General features: G+C 36.4%; 2 protein-coding genes across 2 annotated transcripts in view; both read right to left on the reverse strand.

The window, feature by feature from the left end:
* Window positions 1–27,359, reverse strand: part of LOC123309672 (potassium voltage-gated channel subfamily KQT member 1) — a 100,514-nt gene that overhangs the window by 49,552 nt on the left and 23,603 nt on the right. The window contains exon 4 of the mRNA XM_044892884.1: window positions 24,479–24,877. Coding sequence (XP_044748819.1) covers window positions 24,479–24,877 — 399 coding nt within the window. The remainder of the gene's footprint in view (window positions 1–24,478; window positions 24,878–27,359) is intronic.
* On the reverse strand, window positions 6,279–8,365 carry LOC123309673. The gene is made up of 2 exons (XM_044892885.1): window positions 8,318–8,365; window positions 6,279–7,201 (listed from the first exon to the last, which is right to left on the reverse strand). Exon 2 carries the CDS (start codon window positions 7,122–7,124, stop codon window positions 6,297–6,299), a length of 828 nt encoding a protein of 275 aa, XP_044748820.1. The 5' UTR covers window positions 7,125–7,201; window positions 8,318–8,365; the 3' UTR covers window positions 6,279–6,296.

Here is a 27,359-nt window from a genome sequence, read left to right on the forward strand (position 1 = left end):
CATTTTTATAGAACTCGTACAACTTAGATTTACCCCTTATACTACGCACATTCTGATAATATACCATAACCTCACTCAGCTCCTCCCCTGCACTACCAAGGGATCCTGTATATTGTTTTTTGATGATTTTACAAGTTTAGGAACTCCGTTAAAATATTTTATAGTGAGATCTTCTCCATTAGAACTACGACAATTTAATTCCTTGCGTAAATCTTTCAAGTGTTGGATCTGCATGGGAGTAAGGTCCGAGTGAAGTTTTACACTTTTATTTGAAATTTTGTTTTTACCTTTCAAGACCTTAATTGCTGATTCAGAACTTTCCATCGTGATCTTCAGGGAGGCATCAGAAGGATTTCTCTTGCCAACTCTAACGGCCTTAATGGCTTTGAGGTTTGGATCAATTTCAGCTAGCATATGATTAACAGGTACCAAAAGGTTTGTGACGTTGTTTTCTATAGGCAACTTATAGACCATAATGTTCTTTGACCTCTTTCTACGCTCCTCGATCTCAACATAAAGTTCATTGGCCGAAGTTGGACTATTATGGCCTTCGTGAGGGGTCAAGATACTCATTTGCTCAATTTGTGTCTTGATCAAGGAAACACCATTATCGAGGGAGGAAAGCTGAGCAGTGTGAGCTTCCACTTGACGAGCGTGCTCTGCGAGAATCCGATCATGTTCTACTATGTTAGCGCTGCAACCTGCCACCACAATCGAGAGCTGAAGCTGACTAGATTTAATGGACTCAATATCGTCCCTCATGCAAGAGATATTTGAAGAGAGATTGTCAAGCTTTGCCATAAGCAGGTGAAACTCCCTCATAGTTACCGGAGCCGCATCATCCTGAGCCTGCTGAGACAGAACTGGCTGGGAGACTGAAGAGGTTGAATTTGATTTTTTATTTCTTCTGGATGAAGTGCAATAATGGCAAGACCATTTTTTATTAAGTTCAAGCAGCGTCCTGAGATCAGTACTTGTTATATTTGCACATACAATGTGAAAAATATGCCCACAAGAATGGCACAGAATACTTTCGTCACTCTGTGAGATGGTCTTGCAGCAACTGTGACAAGGCATTTTTCAATTCGGACGAACAGGAACAAAGAGTAAGAAGAGAAGTCGGTAGGTGTATGGCCCGCCTTAACAATCAGATCCAGAGCAGGAGCATATGCAGTCGAATTGTTATTGTCGAAATGCAGGTTATTTAATAACAGGAAAAATGAACGATTGCAGAAAAAAAGAAATGCCTCACTGAAGGAAAGCTCAAATCAACTGTAACGCAGGTTGCGCCGAAGATTTTACGAAACTTTTGAAATTAAACTCGCAGTCTACGTTACCAAACAACTGAAATTCTCAGGAGCACTTTTCAAACTATGTTATATTTACCAAAATATAACCTTGTGAAATCCAGGGAGGTTGAAATTTGTTTTTAGGCAATTGAAAAATTTATTTTCTATGAAGAGGTGGAAAATCAAATTATTCTTCAACAAGCCACACGTCACATAAAATCGAGTTTTCACATGCTCAAAATGGGCTAGCTCGATTATAGCTTCATCAAGCCTTGCCTTGAGTACAAACTGTGCCCATTATAGAGGGAAGTGTGTGAAATACAGCAGCTAATAATATATAATAATATCGAGGGAGACTTAAATAGTTCGATGATTCTAAACTATAGAGCAAGAAAACGAGAATACGTTATCTAAACTCGAAAATTTGCTAGGTACTATCTGGAATCTTTGAATAACCGTCCCTCGCTCATGTCCCAAAATACGTGTTGTGGAGATTTCGGATGGTTATATAGGAAGCCATAAACCAAAAGCATAAATGAAATGAATGAACATTCAGGTAATCGAGAAATCTCTTGAAATGGCCGCATTAATGGTTCCTATCAGATATCCAAGCACGTTTCGAACAAGCTCGAAGTACCCATTCTAGACTAGATAATATACAGCAAACTCAGTTTTTTATGGCAAGTGGTGATTTTAACCAAATTGGGGATGCAGATAACTGCCCTAGGTATGAACGGTAAGCAGAAATTACCATTAACGCCCATAATAATTTTATAATAGGATTACTCTCGAGGATTTCCACTGATAAGAGATTTTTTATCATATATTCGCAACATTTTGGCGTCATACGAATGAATATTTGATCACTTGCTGAAATATAATCGATAATACACTTGGTGAAGCAGAATTAATAAATATAATAAGGAAAGTAATTTGTTCGCAGACGTTGCACAGTTGTTTTACAAGGTCTTTTTAATTTATTTTAACATAAATCAGTTCAGATACAAAATATCTATTGATATAACAATCAACAAATGTTACTACCATCTTGATGGAAACTAAACGAATTGATTGACCATTAATTAAATGCCAGAAGACGCTATGAAGTGTGACCATACCCCAGCGCCTCCTGACAAGTGAAAAGACCAAACTCAATTCACTTCCTTAACTCCCAGAGTGCAGATAGCAGCATCTATTCATTTGTTCCATACTCTCAGTTTGCAGGAAACTCAATTTGCAGTCATGGAGCTTTAAAAAAGTTAGCAGTAAACGGTTGCCCGGACATCTGAATCATAAAAAAGAGTAACGAATGATGGTGGTTGGTATAGTTCTATTTAGATCGTAACATGTATTGATTTTTGTATCAATGGATGTTATGTAGCGAAGATAATTTAGATCATTATTTTGGTGCATTAATATGAATTTAAATGAATTTTTATAACATGAGTAATGTATAGCAAAGATGTCTTTTATTGGACGAAATATAAATGTGTGCTGAATTTCAGTCTAGTTAGCTAACTGTAAGAATTTGGTTTGGGTTATTCCTTAATTGTTTTTGGTACCCAAAACTATTGATTTATTTTTAGCAATTCCTGAGAAAACAGCTTTGGGGGTCAAGGCTTTTTTCATGAATTCATCGAATTTTTTTTGCGATTTCAAGTCTTAATTGTTGGTCAGTAAACCAAGGAACATACAACACTTCTAGCGAAATTCTTGTATGAAATTTAGAACCTCTCTGGCTCTAATTACAAATTAACTGGATTTATAGTTATCTGATGGATTGTTACACCGATTAGCATTATTCTTCCTATTCACGAATCCCACGAAAAGCAATTGTTGATGTTCAAAAGTTATCAAGTAATTTCCGAGCGCAAGGTCACTAGTCCGACAGGATTCGCACGAATTTCAAAATTTGCATAAGAATAGCGGAAGAAAGCGAAAATAAATCTGGCAAATCTAAATAATAGCACGGCTGTCACGAAAAGCGGGGTGTTCCACTGGTGAGATTTAATTTGACTTCCGAGAAATGAAGACATGCCATCCCTCAATTACATGACAGTTGGGCAGATTAAATTTTGGATATGATCGATGAGATATTGCATATCACAACATGTTATTATGGAACACGAAATTTTCTAGGACGAAACGGATGAAAAACCTCTACACCGAACATTGGGATAGTAATTAAATGAAAATTTCATCAGCAAATGGAAAACATTTTTAGACTAGGCCTCCGCTTTTTCACAGGATGTCCAGTGACATAATATATATTTTTTTAAGTTGATCAAGGCCGAATACTTGTAATATGTTTTGTCCCCATGTGGATATTTTTCTTCGTCCTTGATCACTGTTGAAGCTTTTTAAATGTAAGCTTCTGTTTTCAGGTTATCTGTAAAATTGTTCATGAAAACTGTTACCCAACAATCATGACTTTAAATTTTTTACAGCTACCATGACAATCTTTATTTAATGAGGAATTTTATTCTGTTCAATTACTTTATATTGAATATTTTTTTTTAACTCAGCGAACACTGTTTTTTTGGATACTGTCCTGTTTGCGTTCCTTTGTGTGAATAAATGAATAAATGAGTTGCTTGGTTGATATATTTTTTCAATAGAAGCAGCATTTGATGCAAAAATCATATTTTATAAATTTTGCATAAATTCATTATCTCTCTGGCTCTTCAGTGTAAACAGTGACAAAATCTTTTTTTTTCGATAATTTATATAATTCTCTTTATGTTAATGTGCTTATTCAAAACTTCAAAATAATGTGAGATTGTATATGGATTTATTGAATATGACTGATGCTGATTATAAACTACTGAAATTTATTTCTTCATGCTTTTCAGGTTTTTTAGAGAGCTAAATGGAATGACCTTAACTCTTTTTGCCTGTTGAATGCCATTTCGAAAAATGGCAGTGTCTTTTAGACCGAACGTAGAGACTTCGGAAATTCAATTAAAATAAAATCATACATTCATCCGGAACGGTTTTCAAGATATGATCTTCAGTTCAAACCCTGAAATTTCTACGTCAAAAAGTTTTTCACTAGGGTTTCTTAAAGACCTAGGGCATATCATTTGAAGAAATGGACATTTTTAAAAAGTAATTTTCGAGAAATCACATTGTCCATGAAATTTGTCGGAAAATTGACCTACGTCAAAAACGCACACAGATAAAATATGAAAATAGGGGTATTTCGAAATTGAATTCAGAATTTGATATAAAAATTTGGTATTTTCAGTTGACAAAGCAGCGTGGTATCGTGATTCACCACATTTGGACTAGCCTGTGAAAAAAATTATTTAAGCTTATGAGCTGAGTAGAGTCGATTCATTCTCATAGCGGAAAATTCCAATTATCGACCAATGGGGCAGTATTGACTGACCCTGTATAAGTAGAAATCCTATTTCTTTCACTGAACTCAACTTGACTGAGTAATTATGTTTGAAGTAAATCTCATAAATTGGAGTAAATGGTTTGCCCACTCTTAATCCTATCGCAAAGCTATTTTTCAGTTTAAAAAGCGCGAAAGAGATAACATAAATCATCAACTTGGCAGAGTATTCAATTGTTAAACCCAACCCAGGGAAGTGGAAAATTATAATAGCGTGACTGTATATTGCATGCTCGACTGTTCCAGATTTTTATTCAAGATTTCGGATGATGTTCTGAAATAACTAGATATTCGGAATTTAAATTTTCAGTTTGAAGGTACGTCGGGCTTGATTAAATATTCCGATATGGCATGTAACATTCCTCACCTGATATATCTCTATTTCTGAACACGTGTGAGGTCACGCTATACGAACTAAATGGATAGCCCAAAAGTGAGTCGCCTAATTTGATATATTCGTTGGAACACTAATTATGAAAAAAGTTTTTCTTCGACCTAAACAAAAATGACGAATTACGTACTAATTCCGAACAAAAAGTAGACTTTTTTAAAGGAAAGTTCTTTTCATCCGCATATACTTTTCGTCCGTATATATTTTTCGTCCGCACACTCTTTTCGTCTGTCTGAACCTTGGCAACTCATTTTTTGTCTGTTCATTATTTAAAACAACTAAAAGCGAACAAAAAATTTTCGAATAATGAACAGAAAAGAAATGAAATTTCTGTTTTGATAATTGATCTACGTTTTCGTGGACCCTGTATATAATATAGTTATTTACAAAAAGAATTTTTAGTGTTTTATTCATTGACTAGACACAGTCCAAATTTGAATCAATCACATAGAATAGAGACGGAGCTATAGTCCTTTATGTAAGTACCTCAAATTGTCGATATATTAATAAAAAGTCAAATTTCACGAAAACCGTTGAGAACTCAGACATAATTGTGTTATCCAACTCATATTAAAATTCAACAAGGAATTCAAAAATATATAGGGTTCCATTTAAAATTTCGAAGTTGATAACTGTGCTGAAAAAACACTTTGTACAGTTCTAAATAATTTTAGGAGATGCTCCACTCAAAAAAAGGAAAGTTTTATTTGAAACTCTTTTTTGTGAAGTTAATAGATTTAGAGCAATTGACCACTGCCCCACGGCGCGGACTCCCTGTATGAAAATGTAGCCCTTGATACCTGAATTATCGAATCTTTCCTAATTTAACCAGAGAACATGATTTCAGCAAAACCCAATAAGAGTTAACAAGTGCAATACCAATAACTAAGAACCATAAGTTGTTGAAATTTTGTGAAGTCAATAATTGATCTCCAGAAGAAAAATGTTCATTTAAGTATTCCTGATTCAAACTTTTTGGATATCGATTATAGGGCTGTGGGGCTGTTGCGAAACAGAAGTTTTTTCAATAATCCGAGATGAACCACGTTTTTTTGAGCTCACTCCTGAGTTACCTATTTCGATTATAAATATATACTCCATTCACACAGGGCAAAATCTGTGTTATATGGATGAATCGATCAAAAACTTTTTTTCTAGACTTTTATGTTGATTATGTTGATCAAACAACATCGTCTAATTTTTTTCTGAAAGATATTCATGATGCTTGTTTATTAGTTTTCAAATACCCAAGTCTGCCCCTAGGCATATGACAAAGCTTACAATGATCTTGCAACCCATTGGTCTTATTACATGCACATAAGTCGAAAGCTTTCATGTCTTCGGATCTAACACTTTGACAATTTTCGCAGGTACATTTTTTCGGTGACGATGTGTGAGCTACGGACTGATGCTTCTCTTGATTATTGTTTCTATTTCTGTTCTTATTCTCGTTAATAATGAATGGATTTCCTTTGAAGTTGTCCCCCTTGGCTTTGCACGGTGAAGATTTTTCAGTTCTATCCTCTGGAAATGTGATGCAAGGGATTTGTTTACATTTTGTGTGTTTCGCTTCGCTATTTTTGCTAATTTGTGGAAGGATTACGCAGGTGTTTTTCATGCATCCCCTGCAGCACGTACACGTTGGGTTATTAGCAATATTTGCAGGCAGAATATGTGGTTTCTCGTGAACTGTTATGCATTTTCGATCTGGGTGATGATGACATATTGTGGGATGCGCGTGATTGTGACAATTTGAACATTCTTCTCTGTCACATATTTCTTTGATATCGCAGCTAATTGGTGCAATATCACCGCAACAATGATGATGCCCTTCACAACAATGGTGAATGGCTGGTTCTAATTTGGGCCGCAATGTACAGCATTTGTCGCAAATTCTACGACAAGAGTTCTTCGCCAAACAGCACCCTTTGTGTCCCTCTGATATATTGACGTCTTCAACTGATTGGATCTGTTCTACGACTCTATTCAAATGGGATAAGAGAGTTTCCTTATCGTAACACTGTCCGTTGTAGATCACCAACATTTTTAGGCAGGGAATTTTGATAATTTAGATCGAAATACTATGGTGTTTTATTCAAAAATTCCATACAGAAATTTTAAGCGATTTTTAGCGTGTTACCGGTTATGTTACAAGCGGTATCTTGCGGTTACCCCCCACTCTTCCGCGGGAAGAATGATTTGAATAACCAGTATGAATCGCAAAAATAAGATTGGTTATGTAAAATGATTGATCGTACCTACATGTCAAAACAAAAATAACCTCAACTCAGTACTCAGTTGAGACAGTTTCTCTTATATTATGAAATGGAATCGCAACAAGTTTGCTTCATCATGGACACTATTTCCGATATTACGATCGAATGTATTCTAAAATAACTAATAGTAGATTGAATAGTATAAGCCCTCATTTTGAGATACGAAAAGAATATTACAGACCATCCATTCCCAATGAACACTGGATACAATACTTTTCTGCTTAAAAGGGGAAACCTTCGTGAAATTCTGAATATTTTGGTTCTGAACGATAGATATTTGAAAAATTTATTCATACTTATGTACAATGGTATTCGCACAAGTAATGTGGAAAAAAGAACTCTTCGCAGCACATGCATTATATAATATGAACATTTTCCGGGCCGTTCTGTTATACTGGTGAAACTTGGTATAAGCTCGGAACTATTTCTGGAATGGTGTTCAAGGAAACTGCGATGGGTTCTATAGCAGCTGATGTTTTTTCTACCAAGAATTAGGTTCTACACTGGCGGAGATCAATATTCTTCTCTTTGATGAACGAGTGGTATATTTTGGTGGCCAACATCCAATTCCTCCAAGAAAGCATTGCTTGCATTCTGCTGGTTCATGTTTTATTTCTTTCCACATTCCGTAAAGTCCATGGACTCGTTCTCAAAAGTATATTACGGCAGGAATAGAACTATACAGAATAGCACTTTGAACACATTATAATAAATGAAAAATGCGATTTTTTTCTCGATAACGTTTTTCATTCAATCGTGTCATACATTTGACAAATAAACAATCCCTTGTCACCGCTTATAACTCTGATCGCGAGCTGGGTTATTTGCGGTAAATACTGATGACGTAGGATATGACGTCATATCACTTCCCCTCCATAACCGGTTTCACGCTAAAATACAACGGTAACTTCAGATGACATAACCACAAGTAACCGGTAACACGCTAAAAATCGCCTTTTAAATTCGAATCTGACAACCCGAAAACTCGAATTTGACATTTTTGTCTGACAATGCTCATTGTTACTGCATACTTTTTGAGGTCAATAATAAATTTTGAATATTATTCATGATATTGTTATTGAATTCCATGAAATGTATTATCATGCAATCTAAAGTATCCTCCAAGTATTTCTAGTTTCCATATGCATCAAAATTATATATTCATTTCTCTCAACTAGAACTAGAAATATATCGTTTTCGATCGTATTCAACAAGCTCTGAAAGGGCTTTGTTCTAACCATTTTAAGCACCAACCGAAGTGAGAACAACATTTCTAAAATGCCGCCCTTAGTCTCTGATATTCAATTTCCTTGTAAGATCATATTACTTGAATTTCCCAGTAATATCGGAATGTGGGTTTTTAAAAACACAGTTCAACTAATACCACGGCCACGTTCCTTGAATATATTTCCACTTTTTTAGGGCTCTAAAGGAGATTAATCATTTTGTAAAGAACATCACTAGGTACATATTATTATATTGAAATACAAGCTCAACCAGTCCTCAAACAATCTCACAAGTATCTACATATCAAAAATGAACACAGCATCATCAATATTCACATTTCCAATTAACAATTACCCTCTGTTGGTAAATTGATTTTGCACACAGTAGATTTAGAAAGCATCGTATTGAACAAATGAAACCAGAATCATACAGAAACCAGGAAAATTACACCCGTATCTTCAATATAAGCATTGATTCGCAGAATGCAATGAATCATATTCATTCATTCATTCATTGCTGTATCCCGTTACCGGGAACAAATCTACAAAAAGATATAAAAAAAGACTTATAATTTATAAGGGCTAATTGCGACTGTGTGCCCTCCTGTGACTGAAGAGACCCAACCGTGGCCTACAGATCCTTCCACACTCCGGGCATGGACAGTCACCAACCAGATCTGGCCGCCGCTGTATTCTTCTCGAGTCTCCATTAAAACTCCATCTGAGTCGGGCCCTTGTTACTTGAGTCTCAATTGTTGTACAACTCGCGCCTTGCAAGACTTCTGCATTCGAAACTTTGTGGAACCATCTGATGTGCATTATTTGTCTTAGATGACGTTGTTGCGTTTTGTTCAAGCTGTTTAATATGTCGCCTGTAGGGCGTCCAGCTTTCGCTTCCGTAAAGCAGCGTTGGGAGGACGACTGCTTTGTAAACAGCTGTCTTGGTCTTCAGATTGAGCTTTAGCTTCCAGAATGCCCGTGATGCCGAATTGATACGGTTGTGTATTTCCGTATCTAGGTTAGCCTAGAATCATATTCAATTACTATGCCGAACTGATGTGTTTCTTCCACTCATGTCTAAGATTTCAGATTTCAATAAAATAATTAATTTTCTTCGAAAATTTCTTCTTTGTCGCCACGAAGACGTGGAGATATATCCGAGAAACGTTGGCACATGGCACAAGTTTAAGTAAGTTTTCAATAATCCACATTTCTCTGATCCTGTGAAATTTTAATACTATATGAAGGGAAATAAACTTTCAGACACTGATAATTTCATTCAATGTTTTTCAGAAACAGAAAAAAATAAAAACATTTAACTCGTTGACGCATTCTATCTTGAAAGGATGGGTGCTTTCGAGTAATTTTCATCGAGTAATGAAGTCCCAAGCATTTATTTACTGATTCCCTGTATATATGTTATTCATCACAAGAAAATTAATTGTCACAATTAATTTTCAAACCCACTTGCCTTTTAAGACAGGATGAATTATTGACTTGATAAAATTAGTTCAATACAGTTTCAACAGATTATTTCTGGAGAGCCGAAATTCCAGAACAGAATATCAAGCAAGTCTACTGAATCGTGACAAATTGGCAACAAGTTGTCAAAATCGAAATTTGTGTGCGACAATTTTTTCCAAACTTCGCGTTTTTATGAATCAATCTGTTATTTATTATGTAGACAACAAGAAGCTCGCTACATTCTTGAAGATTTACATTGAATAATAATACAAATGAATCCGAACCAGTATTATGGCTCTAATTTCATGCCAATGCAGAATCCCCAATCTTATTATCAACCTCCAATGATGAGCCCTAGACCACCTGACCCCGCTCCTGTTGCTCCCCAAGCAAGTCCAGTTCCCCAGTTCAATCAACCGATGATGAGTCAGCAAATTCCAGTACCCCAATACAACCAACCTCAATACCAATATGGAAACAATCAGAATTCAAATTTCACCCCTGTCACTCCGCCACCTCAAAATGCAGTTCAGTACCAACCTAATCCACAAAACCCTTCACCAAGCCAAATGAATCAGGCTCTCCCATCAGTGCAACAAAGTTACCAATACGGCCAACCTAATCAAACGTCGTTTTATCCGAACCAAAGCGTTCAGAATCAAAACTTTACCTCTCCAAACCAATACGGAGGTAGTGTGGATCCTCAAAGTGTTTACAATCCAGGACAGTCCCCTCAGAATACCTTCAACCCTTCTCCTACTACTCCAGGTAATTTTTACAACCCTCCTCAAGCCGATCCCCAGCAAATGTCCTACCCTGCAACCCCGAATACGAATTACGTTCCACCTGCCAGGGTTGAGGAGCCACAATCTACATCTAATGAGCCTGTCCAACAATATGAAGAGCCAACCCATAAAGAGGTCAAGAATTTCAGACCGACAAATGTAATTGGAGATTACAAGTGTTCAGATTTTCCCAACCTCTTCACTGGGCCATTCCGTTACGCATCCCCTGTCCAGAGAAAACCCTTCACTTTGAAAAACGATTTTAGGCCCAATTCCCATCCAAACTCTGAGAGGAGGACTCAGTTGGGGTTGTCTAGAAATGCGAAGAGGTGGGAATTGAGGGGTGGCAAGTATTATGGTTGCTTCACTTCACGCACCAATGGTCTACAAGATATTTGTCCCAAGGCGAAATGTAAGTTATGTCCGACTGACAAAAGAAGATGAGGTATATTCTCCTTTGGAATTGAACCAAATTGTATATTCAGATATTGATCTATTTCATGTGAATAAACTTCAATACTGTTTGTAGTTGTATTCTTTAATTGGATAGAAATGGTTTCAAACATATTTTTCTTTTCAGTACTAAGGATAACCAAAATTTTTTTAATTTTAATGATGACCCATAACCCAATTTGACATGAATACGTGAAGCAAGTAGCTTTTCATTAGAAGAGTTAAGAGATAAACTGCTTGAAATATTTTGAGAACTTATATTGAAATACTAAAAAGAATAAACCAATACAGTCCTGTTGAATTCTTACCATTGGGGAAAAAAAGATATAAAGTGATGAAAACTTCAATTTTATTTTATCTTGGACATTGACAAGTCCAGAACAACAAAACCAAGTTATAAATGAATTGATTGAGAAACCACTGGCAGAACATCATTCTACGAGGGTAATAATCATGTCAATCTATATGGCAACAAATTGATGTCTTCTTTCGAATACGTGTGACATGTGCCAACGGGGACTCCAGGCAGTTGAGATGAGAACCGTACAGAGGTTCGTGGAGCTTCTGTCATCACATATTCAACATTATTGATTACCTGTGGAGTTCTCTTCTTTCGTCATAAGCGCTATAGTTGGGGAGCCGAAGAGGGAAATTCGGGATTTACTCGAGCGTGTCAGATTAATATAAGTGGACTGGACATACCTTGGACCCTGTTGAGTATATCTACCAAAAATTAGACCTGTATATAGAGGGACTAGTCTAGGACAGCCTGTCAGAAAAGTAAAAAAAAAGATCATTGTACATACTCGAGCTTGTCAGATTAAGATATATGTGGTTAATTACATGTTGAAAAGTATATATTTTCTTAATCTGACAATTTAAGCGTGTCGAAAATGTGTGGGAGGGCGCAAAATTTGCAAAAAAAAAACTTCACGTATATATTCTCGAGCGCGGTGGTGTTTTTTCTTATTTTGAAACTAATGATTCAAAAATAAAGGAAAAAATATAATCTGACAGTTTTAGCAAGCCGCAACAATAAAAATTAGCCATAAAGATCACAAAAATCAGTTTTTTCGAATTATCTCCTTCCCTGGGCTTCAAATATTTTTCGCATTCATGATGGAAGTTGTAGAGCAAAACATTTTCTACAAATGTTGTTCCGAGCAATTTTTTTTACGTCCAAACGTTTTTGAGATATATGGCGATTAATGCGAGGTGTTTAGCGATACATGCTGAAGCGAAAATTCACTCGTTGGAAAATAGTACATTCTAAGGTACAGTCACAGACAACACTAAAATTTTCGTGACTAATTTCGAAATTTTCTTCATAGAAATACCTTGTCATTTTGACAATTGGATGAATGTAGATTAGACTGGGAATCTACATTGACCTTGCCCTTTCGCAGGTGTGGCTAAGCTTCTCGCCCTTATTGCCCTCTAACTCGAGAACGATTTGGAGTATGTAAAATTGCTTCAGACAAAAGTTATGTAGAATTTTATTACCTACAACTTTCATTATGAATACAAAAACAATTAGAGGTACAGCCAAGAAAATATTCGAAAAAAAAGAATTTTTATCATCTTCAAAGTGTCAGATTGAAAAACCCCCCCTGATTAGTGTCAGATTAATGGGTCAACATGTTTGCAACACCTAGATTAACCATCTGTATGAAAATCTGATACGCTCGAGTATGTACAAGTAACGATTTTTTTTTACATTTTCAAAGGAACGCTGTGACCTTGCGTCACGTCCAAATTGTCAGTCCCTTGAAAAGTAGCTTCCTTTGGGTCTAATTAACATATCCTCCAAAAATCTGACACGCAGATTTTTTTTTTTTACCATTTTCAACTCTTCCGTACGGTCAGTCCCACCACGCAAACTGTCAGATAAGCATGAATTCATTATCAGAGACACGTTGGCCATATGCAGTATCTTAATCTGACACGCTCGAGTATGTACACCTGACGATTTTTTTTTACATCTTCGAGACCCTGCAGGCGCTTTCCCCACCGCTGGAAGTGCATACATCATAGAACCTTTTTTTCTTTCTACAATCTAATCTTCAAAATCCCCTAGGTCTCCACGACGCTTGAGTAAATCCCGATTTAGCATCGTCGGCTCCCCAACTACTACCCTTTTCTAACATCTGTTTCACGAAAAATAGGTGAAAACATCGCGGAATATTACTTTAGAATGATTCCTAATCTGAAAAAACAATTGGGATACTCGATCCAGAAGTAGTTGATATATTTATCAATATAGATTAATTCCATTCAGCTTCTATTTTCTCTCAATCCCAGTATGCTCCTTACTGGTAGGTATTTCATATTCTATGTTTTGAACGCTCGTTACATCCTAAAACACGAAGATGCAATATTATTTCGATGCATCCTTCGGTGAACATTAAAGCAATGTTCCACTAAAACGCTCCATCAGCACTCAGATCTTTTCAGGTAATTCTGAAACGTATAGTTGCCGTGCCGACAAAAACAGTTTTCGAATATCTCAGCGATATGCATTTTTCATGTTGATGCTACATTGCACACGTTGAATATTTTGATATGGATATTTCATACTATTCCATATGTATGTCCGAAACCTCGACAGCTATTATCCTTTCAACATGATCGATACTTTTCATGACAGGCATTTGTTATTCAAACCAGTCCTTCAGTGTTACTTTGATGCTTGTATTTTCTTGCTCGATGGATAGATGTATACCTATTGTAACCCCGGAACGTAAAATTTCCTTCCATAAAAGAAAGGATCGTTTTATGAGATATCATATCGGACATCTAAGGTCGCTATTATGGCTACTATTAGAGAATTTTATGGGTTGGATATATGTTCGGTTACGATGAATTACTATACTGTGGGCTTTTAAGGGCCTACTGAAGCCTGTATTATACTCTCCACCGAGTTCTTGTAATGTAAGGAAAGTATTATGATTTTACAGTTTCAAATGGTTATACATTCTATTTCGTGAAAAAATAGTTACATTGACGCAAGACTTTAGTATCCATCGAGAAAGTATTAGTATACTTTGGGCGTTGTGCAGTGCTATTCACATTTGGCATTGTATGACTTAGCCTAGAAAGAATAGATCTGAACACAAATTGTTAAAAGGCCGAAAAGACGTTTTTATTTGTGATAATAGAGAGCGCATACTCTTGCAAATGATAATTAGGAACTCTGCGAAATGTCCAGACTCCAGATCTACCTTTCATATATTTATTGGATTGATGAAAATCCATAATTGAACTTAAAGCAGATTATATAATTTTCACAAAAATGAGTTTTAAGACCACGACACGAGTTTCGCTATTATCACAATATCATTTTCAGATAAGTGAAGGTAGAATTGAATATTTGGTACCAAACTGTATCTGATCTGAATTTTAATCGAATAAATAGACTCCTCAAAAGTTTTTGAAGGAAAAAGGTATCTTTACCATTCGTGGAAAGCGATACGGAGCACTTTTCCCGAGAAAATTTTCATTTTGTGATGACATGCATGACAACTGATCCACTTACTGCCTATCTCGACTTAAATTTAAATTGGATCACTCTTCCTCAAAAATTTGAAGTCATTTTACGAAAGTCCCCACTATTATCTCCGCCACTGATGAGAAACAGTGATTTTTTTATCACCAGATTCAGTTTATCCAAAAACCTCCAAGTAAATTTCATTTGAATTTTGACAGAGCTGTCGTAAAATTATTTGTCTTTTGGAGGTCCTGTTGTAGAGGCTTTAGCGCTCGTATGATGCATTTTAGGACCTAAGTTGATAAGAAGTTTTCTTCACATTTTGACCTCTAGAATCACCCTCTGGAATATGTGAACGTCAAATCCGGACAACTTGTAATAAAAAAAAGTTTGCAAAAGCTAGGCCTGGCATTACATAAATACAAGTAGGACTCTAGTTTTTTCCACGGCAATCGAATTCAACAAAACCATTGGACATTGTTCATCGATCATAAAAGCTTTTTAGATCAACACCTGTTGTTCAATATACGAGTAATTGATTTTTAAGTCTGACTTTTCTATTGCCGTAGGTATGTTATTTCAGCACCGAAATAACTTCATGACCGTATCCGAGAAGTTCCTGGAAATGGAAACATAGCACTAACTTCTTTACAAATCGAAATGAATTCGTATCTTCAATCATTCACACCATTCGGTTAGATGAGGTCTGACTAAAACGGTTCATTTAGAAATTTGAAAGTTAATCGATGTGACAAGGTAGCGTTCATCCAACACAGGATGTGGCAATCATAATTGGTAACTTTCGTACAGCGAATGTTCCGACACAAATTGTTCATGTCATGCAGAGCTAAACTGCTTCCAACTTTCAAACCCAACGGGATCATGAGGATTTCAAACCGAATGAGATGTTACACTAATTGAATCGAGTTCAGAAATACTTGGATACGACATCATGGTTTATCTCAAACGGATTATTATCAGTATGATTGATGAATATGCTGGAAAAGCCAAAATGCATTATTTAATACTAGTGGGACAACTAATCTACTGAATCTATTGTATATCCATATTTATACGAGTATTGTTATGAAACTTTGAAATAGGAATATAATTTTGATCGTAAGAAACTTTGAGTTCATCTCTAGCTATTGATTTTGAGTATTCAATACTCAATGCTATTGATGATCTTCTTGTTTATGAATGCCTTCATATATGGTTGCAAAATGGCGTATGTGCCGGTACCATATTCAACAAGGTAATATTCAATTTTTTGCTGATTACAAAAATCAGCATTAGCAATTTCGAAAAATAAATAGTTGGTATTTTTGATGAGTTTCAATAAATCGTAGATAGAAAACTTCTTGTTATTTCATCATGAAATATTGAATGTGAAAATTATTGCGTTCTAACTTTTTGTTTGATATTTGGTGGAGTTTCAGCAGAGGTGCGTCGTGCTCAACATAAATTAGTAGTAATCAATTTTAGTATTTCACTTTCAAACAAGCATCGTCGTCCAAAATCTAAGAGTCCATTTCAAGGTAGTTTCCGGGGTAATAATGTTTGACATTAGATAGTTTCCAAATTTCCGAATACGTCAACGAATTTTCGAGAATTACTCTTCGAAATTCAAGTAAAAGTGCCATCAAAATAAAACAAATTTTGCAAAGTGAATTTCTCCCTTCGTTCAAATAAATCTACTTACTTTTTCGAAATTTCCACGAGCGATGGCTACCGACTATTTCTCCGGAGGTTATGGTGGTCAGTATAACTCTGGAGCAGGATATTATCCCATCCAGCAACAGCCTTATGGAGGGCAAAATTTGAGCATGAACGCCAACTACGTACCTAACATCCAGAATCAGGGTGCTCAGCAGGGCTTCTTTAACGGATCATTCGGAATGAATCAAGGATACGCTAACATCCCGAATTATCCACCTAATTACGGGATGAATTACGCCTCAAATCAGCCAGCACAATTCGCTCAACAGCCACAAGTAACGCAGCAGAATAAACCTCAATCAATTCAAGGGCCCACTCCAGTTGCACAAAGGAAAAATAACGAGAAACTGCCCCTGGAAATACGCGGCGGTGTTGTCATTAGCAATTGTCATTGTGCGAAGAAGAACGGACTCCAGGACCATTGCGGAAGGACCGTCTGCAGGATGGAGAACGAGAATAAGAGAAGGAGACAGAGCATATGGCATGATCCTCCGACAAAAGATACGGATTTGATGGTTCCTACCGGAGAAGCTAACAATCTCATTCTGAACCCTGCGTTTAATGATGTGGGGGATTATCATCAAGTGGTTCCTAGCAATGCGGAGCCTGTTCCAGTTGCGTATAATTATAACATGTAACATATTAACATATAGCGATACGACCATATTTCTGACGTCCTGTGACATGTCTTTCACGACAATAAAAACGTTTTTCGACTTCCCAAAACATATTTTTCATGACCTGATCATGTCATCCGGATCAAGATCAAGAATAAAATGGTTTCTGTTAGTAGAAGTCAGAATTTTTTTTGTCATGCAGATCTTGATATAGCTATCAAATTAAAGGACACCTCACTTGGTCCTTCATCCAATACTTGTGACATTTCGTTGTCACATTTGCAAAGCATCTTTGGCAAAGTAACAGAGTAGATAACATCAGATGAGATGTGATCGTTTGGCTTCCAAAGAAATATTTCATTAGAGTAACTTTTTTGTCTTTTATTGTGAACAACGCAGTTGATGCATAACACGAAACTCTTGATTCTGAAATGTTATACTAAGGAGAGAAACATTACTTTACATAGATGCATCGCAAATCGAAGAGATCTTTCAAAGGTAACTTCGTTATAACAATGTGATAATCACAATGATGATGTACATGTGATTCTTAATGAGATTTTTAATGCAGGAAATATTGCAGCTCCAAGATTCTGAATTTGCTCTGTGCTTTGGATGAAAACATATTTATTTCATAGTTTGATCGATTTAAAATGGGTTTGGAGATGTTTTTGTCCATTGTAAATTATAAAGACGTTTAAATGAAAAAACTTATTTCAAATACAGATTCAAGGGGCAACTCCTTGTTTGAAAACATTCATATTATTTGAAGCCACAAGTGGTTTAGTAGGCATAACTTCTGAGATATGGAGTGTTGAAAATTGAAAAGACATTTCATTAAAATGAAAAAATAAAGTCATCCGCCTACTGTTTGTAGTGCAGTATACTACGGCTAGCAAAATATAAAGTTCTAAAATGCGTATAGTCACCAACCAGATCTGGCCGCCGCTGTAACCTTCTCGAGTCTCCATTATAACTCCAAAGACCTCCGCTGTGACCTGTCCAACGCTAGTTGTTCTCAGTTATGATTGGCATTAACTGATTTTAGGGATTGATGTAGTATATAATTGAACCGCTTATACTGGCCTCCGGGTTTTCGGGCTCCCTCTGTGAATTCGCCATACAGAGCTATTTTGGGGAGTCTTGTGTGTTGCATCCTCAGAATGTGGTCGCTCCATCTGAGTCGGGCTCTCGTTACTTGAGTCTCAATTGTTGTAAAACTCGCGCGTTGCAAGACTTCTGCATTCGAAACTTCTGGAACCATCTGATGTGCATTATCTGTCTTAGATGACGTTGTTGCGTTTGTTCAAGCTGTTTAAAATGTCGCCTGTAGGGCGTCCAGGTTTCCCTTCCATCAAGAAGCGTTGGGAGGACCATTGCTGCGTAAAGAGCTGTCTTGGTCTTCAGATTGAGGTCGTGAGGTTTGAAACACTCTGACCTTTAGCTTCCAGAATGCCCGTGATGCCGAATACGTTGGTGTATTTCCGAGTCTAGGTTAGCGCTAGTATTTATGAAGCTTCCCAAATATTTGAACTGCTCGACCGGTTCTACAGTTTCATTCTCTAGGCTGATATGTGTTTGAAGGCTTTCTGGCGGACTTACCAGGATTTTGGTTTTGTCGATATTGAGTCTAAGGCCTAAAGCTTCGTATATATGTTTATAGGTGTCCAGCATTATCTGTAGATCCTCTGGGCTGCTAGCTATAAGTGCGCAGTCGTCTGCATATTGAAGTTCCGTGATAAACTTGGTACGGGTTTTTGCTCTGAGGCGCTTCAGGTAAAATAGGCCTCCATCAAATCTGATGCAGGTAATGAAACGAATATCTGAAGCTATCCCAAAATGGATAACACTTTCATAGGTTAAAGCTGGTAAATAATAAACGAAAATGATTCAGATACATCATGGATTGGTATAAAAAATTAGGGAGACCATTCCGTCGACTGAGTAGTTTTTCTGTTATTACTCTGAATTATGGTTGTTGGATGGATAGTTCGATTTTAATCGTAAAATTTGTTGATTTTTATATCAATGAACGTCATGTATATTAGCTAAGATAATTCTGCGCAGCTCACTAATATTAGTGAGCTGCTGAATTTGGTTTGGTTTCTTCCATATGTTATGCATTAATTTCGTTCATCTGAAGATTTATATTTCTGGAATTTGTATTTGAATATTGTCCCTGTTTGAAAACTAGTATCACTGTTCTCTATTACTTATATATTTTCTTCAGGTTACGCAGAGCTCTCTAAAATCGAAATCGAAGCTACACAACATGCAGGTACCTCTAGCATTGAAAAATATGTAACATTTATGATATAAAAAACGATAAATTACATATCATGTTTATTTACGAAGGCTCTATTAGCTTCTTGCGTGTTTTCTCACCACTTCATAACTGACAGCTTCGAAATAACTAAAATGAACAACTTTCAGTTGTTTATGCTTCCCTTACTCGAAATTTATGAATTGACGCTATGCCGTGTCAAGGTACCATCGTCGAATGAAAAATACGGTCAAAGCTCCTCCCCTGCAGATTCCAATTAGGAATATTACATCAGGTCGAATCATGATAGATTACCAAAGATTTAGCTCGATAGTCGGCGTCTTTCATTATTCGAAATTTCAAAATCTTGGCAAGTGAATGCAATTACGGAAATGACAAGGCTTTAGATCCACTCGTCTTGAATGGGTGCAATTAGGAATTACGCAAATTTGGCGGTTCTTTTCACATTGAAATGTCTCAATTAAACGATCTGGTTTTTAATGGGATTATTTGCACCTCATGAAGCTGTGCAACTACTCTTCGAACGTCAACCCTAGCCTTGGATTTATCTGCCGGTGAATATTGTTGGTCCTTTCGATTCAACTGTCTCTTAATCTAAGATAATTGATTCCGGAGTTATTAGATATATGCAGTTTCGAATTCCTCAAATTCAATTCTTACATTTCTTCTAGATTAATTTTCCATTTCCTCCGCTATTCCATACAACACGATTCCAAGATTGAAGTAGGGTAAACCTTCATGGTCCTACTGTTATCTGAGTTTGAATAAAATCTACAAGGAACTTCGGCAGTCTAACGAAATGCATCAATCATGCTAGATAGATACTGATCTTTCGATTACAATTCCTGATTCTGATCGTCCCAGAATGTTATGTTTCATTCCGAATTCTATAAGATAGCATGCTTTTCAGACGGAGAATACAGTTAGGAGCTTAGTAAAAAAGCCTCAGTAAAAAACAGTGTCTTTTCGTGAGTGTGGAAAACAGCTGAAATATTTTTTTGATTTGAGTTCATCTACCAAATTGATTCTTCGGAAAGACCAAACAGGTATATCCAAGTGTAGGTGAATACAAAAAGAAATTAATAGTGTTCAACTAATAAGTCAAGTAGACTATAGTTTTGAATGCAGGAAATTAGAAAAAGCAATAAATCATCCAGCTTTCAATAATTCTATTTTCGAAATTGGTTGTGAATCTTATTTTTACTTGACTTATAAGTTGAACTTTTTCATTTTATTTTTGTATTCACCTACACTTTGGTCTTTCCGAAGAATCAATTTAGTAGATAAAAAAATATTTCAGCTGTTTTTCACACTGTTTTTTACTGAGCTTTTTTTTACTCAGCTCTTAGATGTATTATATGATGCTGAGCTGAATTGTATAGTATCTGAATAACCTCTGCTGAAATTTCGTCTCATATACATGTTGAAATTATTTTTAGATGTTCATAGTTGCTCTTATATAAAAAGCTTCAAAACTTCGGAATTTTGAAACATGTTGAATTGAGATTTGGAAAAATAGGTTCTTCAGAATTCGAGAATATTTCTTAATGTCTAATTTTTGTTTGTTTGTCTATTGAATTTCCTAATTTCGTGATGGTATGTCACTGCATATTTTATCATTGGTATGAAATTTCATGTAATTTTTTTTTCGGCTTAGGTAAGTTTACTTTTTTGTTAAGTATGGGCAAAGGCATAGGTACGAATCATGTTCAGTCTGAGTGAAAATTCTGGAATGTATGAGAAATTTTACTTGATCGCATGGGTTACTATGAATTCGCCTCTTATTAATTATTCACTGTGCGAGCCATGGCTCTCTGGGATTTACCGTGCTTACCCAAGCAATTATCCCTGAACATTCAGTAATTAAAAGATATCTTCTTCAAATTGATAGAGGACATCAAGGGAACAAAATTAGATATGGATATTTTTATATCATAAGCTCTACACAACCACCAATTTTGGTGATGAGTTTCAAGAAACATACAATAAAATATGATAGTATAAATCAGAAAAAAGAGGACCCCAGATGGCTATACCTTGAGGAACACTAGATGTCATAAAAAGTGATTCAGGTCGTCTCCAATCAAAACAAAGCCTGCTCTTTCTGTCAAATAGGAGTAGCACTACTCCTACAATTACTTACTTACTTAATTAATTACTTACTACTTCCTAACAATTAGGGTCTCTCATCTTTGGAATAGGCAACCTGAGGACATTGTCATCAATGAAGCTGCGGTCAACGAGTAAAAAAAAAACTACGACAACTGGCTTTATCAGCTTCGAATTATCATTGCTGCTGCTATTATGCTGATTTATTTTTGCATTAACTTTCTCACGTTTACTATATTGGTTTTACTCGAATATAGTTTGGAGTTCAAATTCACGAATTTTGCACTTCTTGAATGATAAAGACCTGTAGGTATCCGGAAACATAAGTTTGCTTTCTCGTATTTTTTCCGATTTCTGAAATTTCAGAATTTCATTCAATAGCATTTCCGAGTTGCAGGTGCTTTTGCGGTGCTTACAAATTGGTTCATTCAGATTCAGGAAAAACTTTCCATTCGTGTAAATATCCATATTAATAACGGTGCTTCATTTATTGCAAGTAAAAAAATATGGTGCATGTTACTCTCACCTTTTTCGCGCATATATAAAAATATCTTTGAGGCATGCCAGCGCAACATTATTATGTAAGGTGACAAATTAAAGCACACTGCGAGATGATGTATTCACCCCTAGGGATTAATATATATGCTACGAATTATCCGTATCCGTGTCATTACGATGAAGCTACGAGGAAAATATGGTTCAGGAGAATATCAACCCCCTTATAGCTGTGGTTCGAAACGAGGGAGAGGGTTGGACTAGATTCATTCGGATATTTAAATGGTATAATATTTGAAAGTTGAATGTATACATATTTCGACGAAAATGTTAGAAATAGGTTATAATCATACGAACAACACCGTTAGAATACACGAATACATCATAATGGCTCTACAACCGACCATTTCTTAACCAACACTGAAATAAAACAAAGCTGCGTGTCAGCGCCTTCACTGTTCAATATTTTCGCCATAGCTGTCTCGATAATTGCTGACATGAGTGTGCCTGTAAGAGGTGTTAGAATAAGATTCAGAGTTGATGGAGGCCTGTTTAACCTGAAGCGCCTCAGAGCAAAAACCCGTATAAAGTTTATCAGGGAATTTCAATATGAAGACGACTGCGCACCTATCGCTAGCAGCTCAGATTATTTACAGATAATGCTGGACATCTATAAACATATATACCAAGCTTTAGGCCTTAGACTCAATATTGACGAAACCAAAATCCTGCTAAGTCCACCAGAAAACATGGAAGATGAAACTCTAGAACAGGTCGAGCAGTTCGAATACTTAGGAAGCTTCATAAATACTAGGGCTAACCTGCACACGGAAATACACAACCGTATCAGTTCAGCATCACGGGTATTCTGGAAGCTAAAAGACAGAGTGTTTCAAAATCACGACCTCAAACTGAAGACCAAGACAGCTGTTTACAAAGCAGTGATCCTCCCAACGCTTCTTTACGGAACCGAAAACTGGACGCCCTACAGGCAACATATTAAACAGCTTGAACAAACGCAACAACGTCAACTAAGACGAAGAATGCACATCAGATGGTTCCACAAAGTTTCAAATGCAGAAGTCTTGCAGCGCGAGAGTTGTATAACAATTGAGACTCAATTGTAACGAGGGCCTGACTCGGATGAAGCGGACCCATTCGGAGGATACAAGACACAACATATATACGAAGCTTTAGGCCTTAGACTCATTATCGACAAAACCAAAATCCTGGTAAGTCCGCCAGAAAGCCTTCAAAAACATATCAGCCTAGAGAATGAAACTGTAGAACAGGTCGAGCAGTTCAAATATTTGGGAAGCTTCATAAATACTAGCGCCAACCTAGACACGGAAATACACAACCGTATAAATTCGGCATCACGGGCATTCTGGAAGCTGAAGGTCAGAGTGTTTCAAAATGACGACCTCAGTCTGAAGACCAAGACAGCTCTTTACAAAGCAATGGTCCTCCCAACGCTTCTTGATGGAAAGGAAAGCTGGACGCCCTACAGGCCACATTTTAAACAGCTTGAACAAACGCAACAACGTCATCTAAGACAGATAATGCACATCAGATGGTTCCACAAAGATTCGAATGCAGAAGTCTTGCAACGCGCGAGTTGTACAACAATTGAGGCTCAAGTAACGAGAGCCCGACTCAGATGGAGCGGCAACATTCTGAGGATGCAACACGCAAGACTCCCCAAAATAGCTCTGTATAGCGAATTCACAGAGGGTGCTCGGAAACCTGGAGGCTAGTATAAGCGGTTTGAGGATATACTGCATCAATCCCTAAAATCAGTTAATGCCAATCATAACTGGGAACAACTAGAGTTAGACGGATCACAGTGGAGGTCCTTATTCCACAGTTATAATGGAGACTCGAGAAGAATACAGCGGCGGCCAGATCTGGTTGACGAATATTCATACCCGGGGTGTGGAAGGATCACGGTTGGGTCTTTTCAGTCACAGGAGGGCACACAGTTGCAAGTAGCCCCAAAAAATTATAAATTTGATGGCACCGATAGTTTTGTTTTTGAGTCTTTTTGCAGATTTATGCTCGGTAACGGGATACAGCAAAGAATGAATGAATGAAGGTGATAATCAGACGAATGTTGGAAAGTTCCAGCTCCCATATTGTTAATACAAATCGATTATTCATGATAAAATGCTTGATTCAAAATAAAAATATAGTGGAGCATTCCTCTTCGGAAGAGTAAACAACGAAGATATGAATTTCGTGTGTTACTTTTTACTAACTCTCTAAGCAGACCCTCATACTATTCCAGATATTTTTGTCCCCATATTAGATGTTCAATTTGTGTTTGTATTGTGGTAAACTTTATTATTTTTTGAAGTATAAATAGAACAGTATGTTATATTCTATATGGACAAATCAAATGTTATAGTATTGTTTTTACTTTCCATTCAAATATCTGTAGACACCAGTTTTTGTTTATTTCATTGACACTTTTTCATACTTACACTGTAAAATGGTAGAAAAAACACAACCATCCCCCCGGATGCTCTAAAAACACATAAGTTCGTTCTTGGAAGGTTTTACCTTTTTTATGGTGGAAAACGTACTTGGCCTTGAAGGCCTGGTCGATGGGAAGGTAAATGGGATAATAGGGATCGGGTACACCTCTCGGTGTGGTGGACGGTGCTTCTTCAGGATCCTCCTCGTCGACGATGTCTTCGGGTTGGATCACATCCTTAGATTTGTGGTTCCTCGTGTACCTCTGATGTTTGCGCTTGAGAGGTGTGGGAACGCGTTTGTGATGGGGCTCTGCAAACCGGTGTCCTCTCCTGATCCTCTGGAGGAAAGGGAGCCGTTCGGATAACTCTTCAGTGAGCTCATCTTCACTGATGGTAGCTTTGAACCTTGAATAAGAGGAAAAAGGTTGAAATTACTGTGGTACTAGCAACTCATAGGATATTCTATCATTTTAAGCATTGAAAAAGTTCATAATTTTTGCTACGGAAAAACTCGTTTACATATGGAGTTCTAGATTTTATTCTGCAATGGTTTGGTTCTCAATTCTAAAGTCAAAATGTTCAAAGCTGTCAGGTTATAAACTCAAATATTTGTCTTATTGATTTCGACTCTCTATTGATACTTCAAGATTTCGACTGATATGGATTGAATGTTCAAACTTCTACTCATTTTGACCATAAACCATCGATGGTGTTTTCAAAGGTGAGGCTTTTTTTTTGACAGAAGGTTGAACTCATCAAAATAAGTCGTTTAACCACAAATGGTCTATATAAAATATCCAAGATGCCTGAGATACAACCCCTAGAAGTTCGACAAAATTTAATTGAATTTAAAGTACGGGACTGTGGAAGGTGACTCTGGCTTCGCAAAAATAACACAAAACATAAACATAGGGCTGGGCAATGACAGGTTCAGTACCAAGTTCATCGGATTAGAGGCATCAGGATCAGGACACTTTTGAAAGAATAATAATTTTTGTATCGTGCAATTGAGGGTGAAAAAAAAATGTAGAAAATCGTGTCAGTTTCTTGAAAGTGCTTAAGTTGGTTATGTTGAAAAAGTGCTATGATGTTCCCCATTTCATCCCATTTTTACGATATTTGTTGGAATGTTCGAACAAGAAGATTGTAATGTCAATTGCAAAAAATTTCGTGAATAATTCAGTCGAATTTTATTGGTGAGATTTTGAAGTATTATTCAATTTTTTACACTTGTGTCCTAAGTCTCTTCTGTCAGTTGGTATCGAAATGAGCCAACTCATAAAATCGTGTAAGTTACTAAAAAATAATGTGAACAATTCGGCAATCCTAAGTTTCCATTTTCATTACCACGTAAATATCGAACGAGCCAATATCCTAAACGAAACCACATGGTCGAATCAGGAGATTAGTTTTTTCCCACTGCTTCGCGATAATTTTGGTCTAGGGTCGTATTAGGATCTATTTCAGTAATTATTTTCAATTTTTTTTTCAAATTTGTCATTTTGAAAGTTTTGTGTAGGGGATTTTTGTTGAAACGCTTCATTTAGACCGGTTCTACCTTCTGTTAAAAAAAAACGTACCTTCAAATACACCTTGCAAAATTACATTCAAAGATAACCTAGACACAAATACAACGATCTCCTAGTCCCCACAATGTCCCAATTTATATTCGTATTTCAATAATGAGTGGTTGAACATGAAATCTGTAGTACTTGGTTGTACGATTAAATTTCTTGGTTAATGAGATATTTATTTGAGTATCGAACGATTTTCTTTTCGCAAACATCACAATAAATGAAAGTCGAATAGATCATTGCCCAAAGCCCCTAGGTATGAATTTTCAGCTCAATATTGTCGATATTTTTCCCTATAATTTTAGTGGATTGGCTCCGTCAATCACCCTGTATCAGTAACGTTCTGTAAGTATTCTGTATATTGATATGGAGTTATATCAAGATGAGAATAAGGTAATTTGAAACTTGATTAGATCACATTCGATATGTCTTATCGAATTCAAGCTCCAACCAATCGAAATAATCCTGTGAATTTGAGGAAAATATTTATATGCCTGGAGTTAGAAAAACGACTCTACTGAAGCACGAATTCCATCCTCAACTAATGACGACAATTAGAATTTATGGTTTCTCCTGCGATATTCAATCTTAATTCCAACCTATTTGTAACCTGATTCGGAATTAGTTTTAGGGGCAATCATATATTTCATCGTGTTCTTTCCAATGTATGCAAGTATATCAGTAATATACATCCAGAAATTTTAATTATTCTCCTGACTCATTCCCAGTTGAAGAAAAGTCGATTAAGATTTGATTCCCCATCCAAATTTAAAACAGTTATTTTTGAAGGGAAAAATGGAGAATAAACATTTTGATGGAGAATTAAACTTTAATGGACCCTACTGCAACTGGATGATATGGGCATCGAGTCATCTACAAAAATAGAAGTTCGATGTCTGTTTGTGGCACCTGTTTCTAACTTGAATATCAGTCATTGAAGAATAGTGCACCTACATTGTTTTCTTCACATATTAGATGAAATTTAAATTCGGTTGACGAAATCGCTACGGTTAAATATTATCCCCTTCTTCTTGTATAAGGCACAAGGTCTGACGAGAAGCATCGAATTTAAAACAGATTATACGATTTTCACAAAATGAGTTTTTAAACCACGATACGTGTTTCGCTATTACAATAGCATTTTCAGATGGGTGAAGGTGAACGTGGTTTGAAAACTCATTTTGTGAAAATCGTGTAATCTTGGACAAAATGATCTGGCGATAGCCATCTTAATTAGACAGTGAAATGGGTTATGCGACTTACCGTAAACCATAACGAGTAGCAGTTATACTGACTCAATTAAATAGAAGTGT

This window comes from Coccinella septempunctata, chromosome 3 (genome assembly GCF_907165205.1).
Source record: "Coccinella septempunctata chromosome 3, icCocSept1.1, whole genome shotgun sequence".
Lineage (NCBI taxonomy): Eukaryota > Metazoa > Arthropoda > Insecta > Coleoptera > Coccinellidae > Coccinella > Coccinella septempunctata.

Coding starts and splice junctions, on each gene's coding strand:
- LOC123309673 (XM_044892885.1), bottom strand. CDS start 7,124: ATGTTGGTGATCTACAACGGACAGTGTTACGATAAGGAAACTCTCTTA.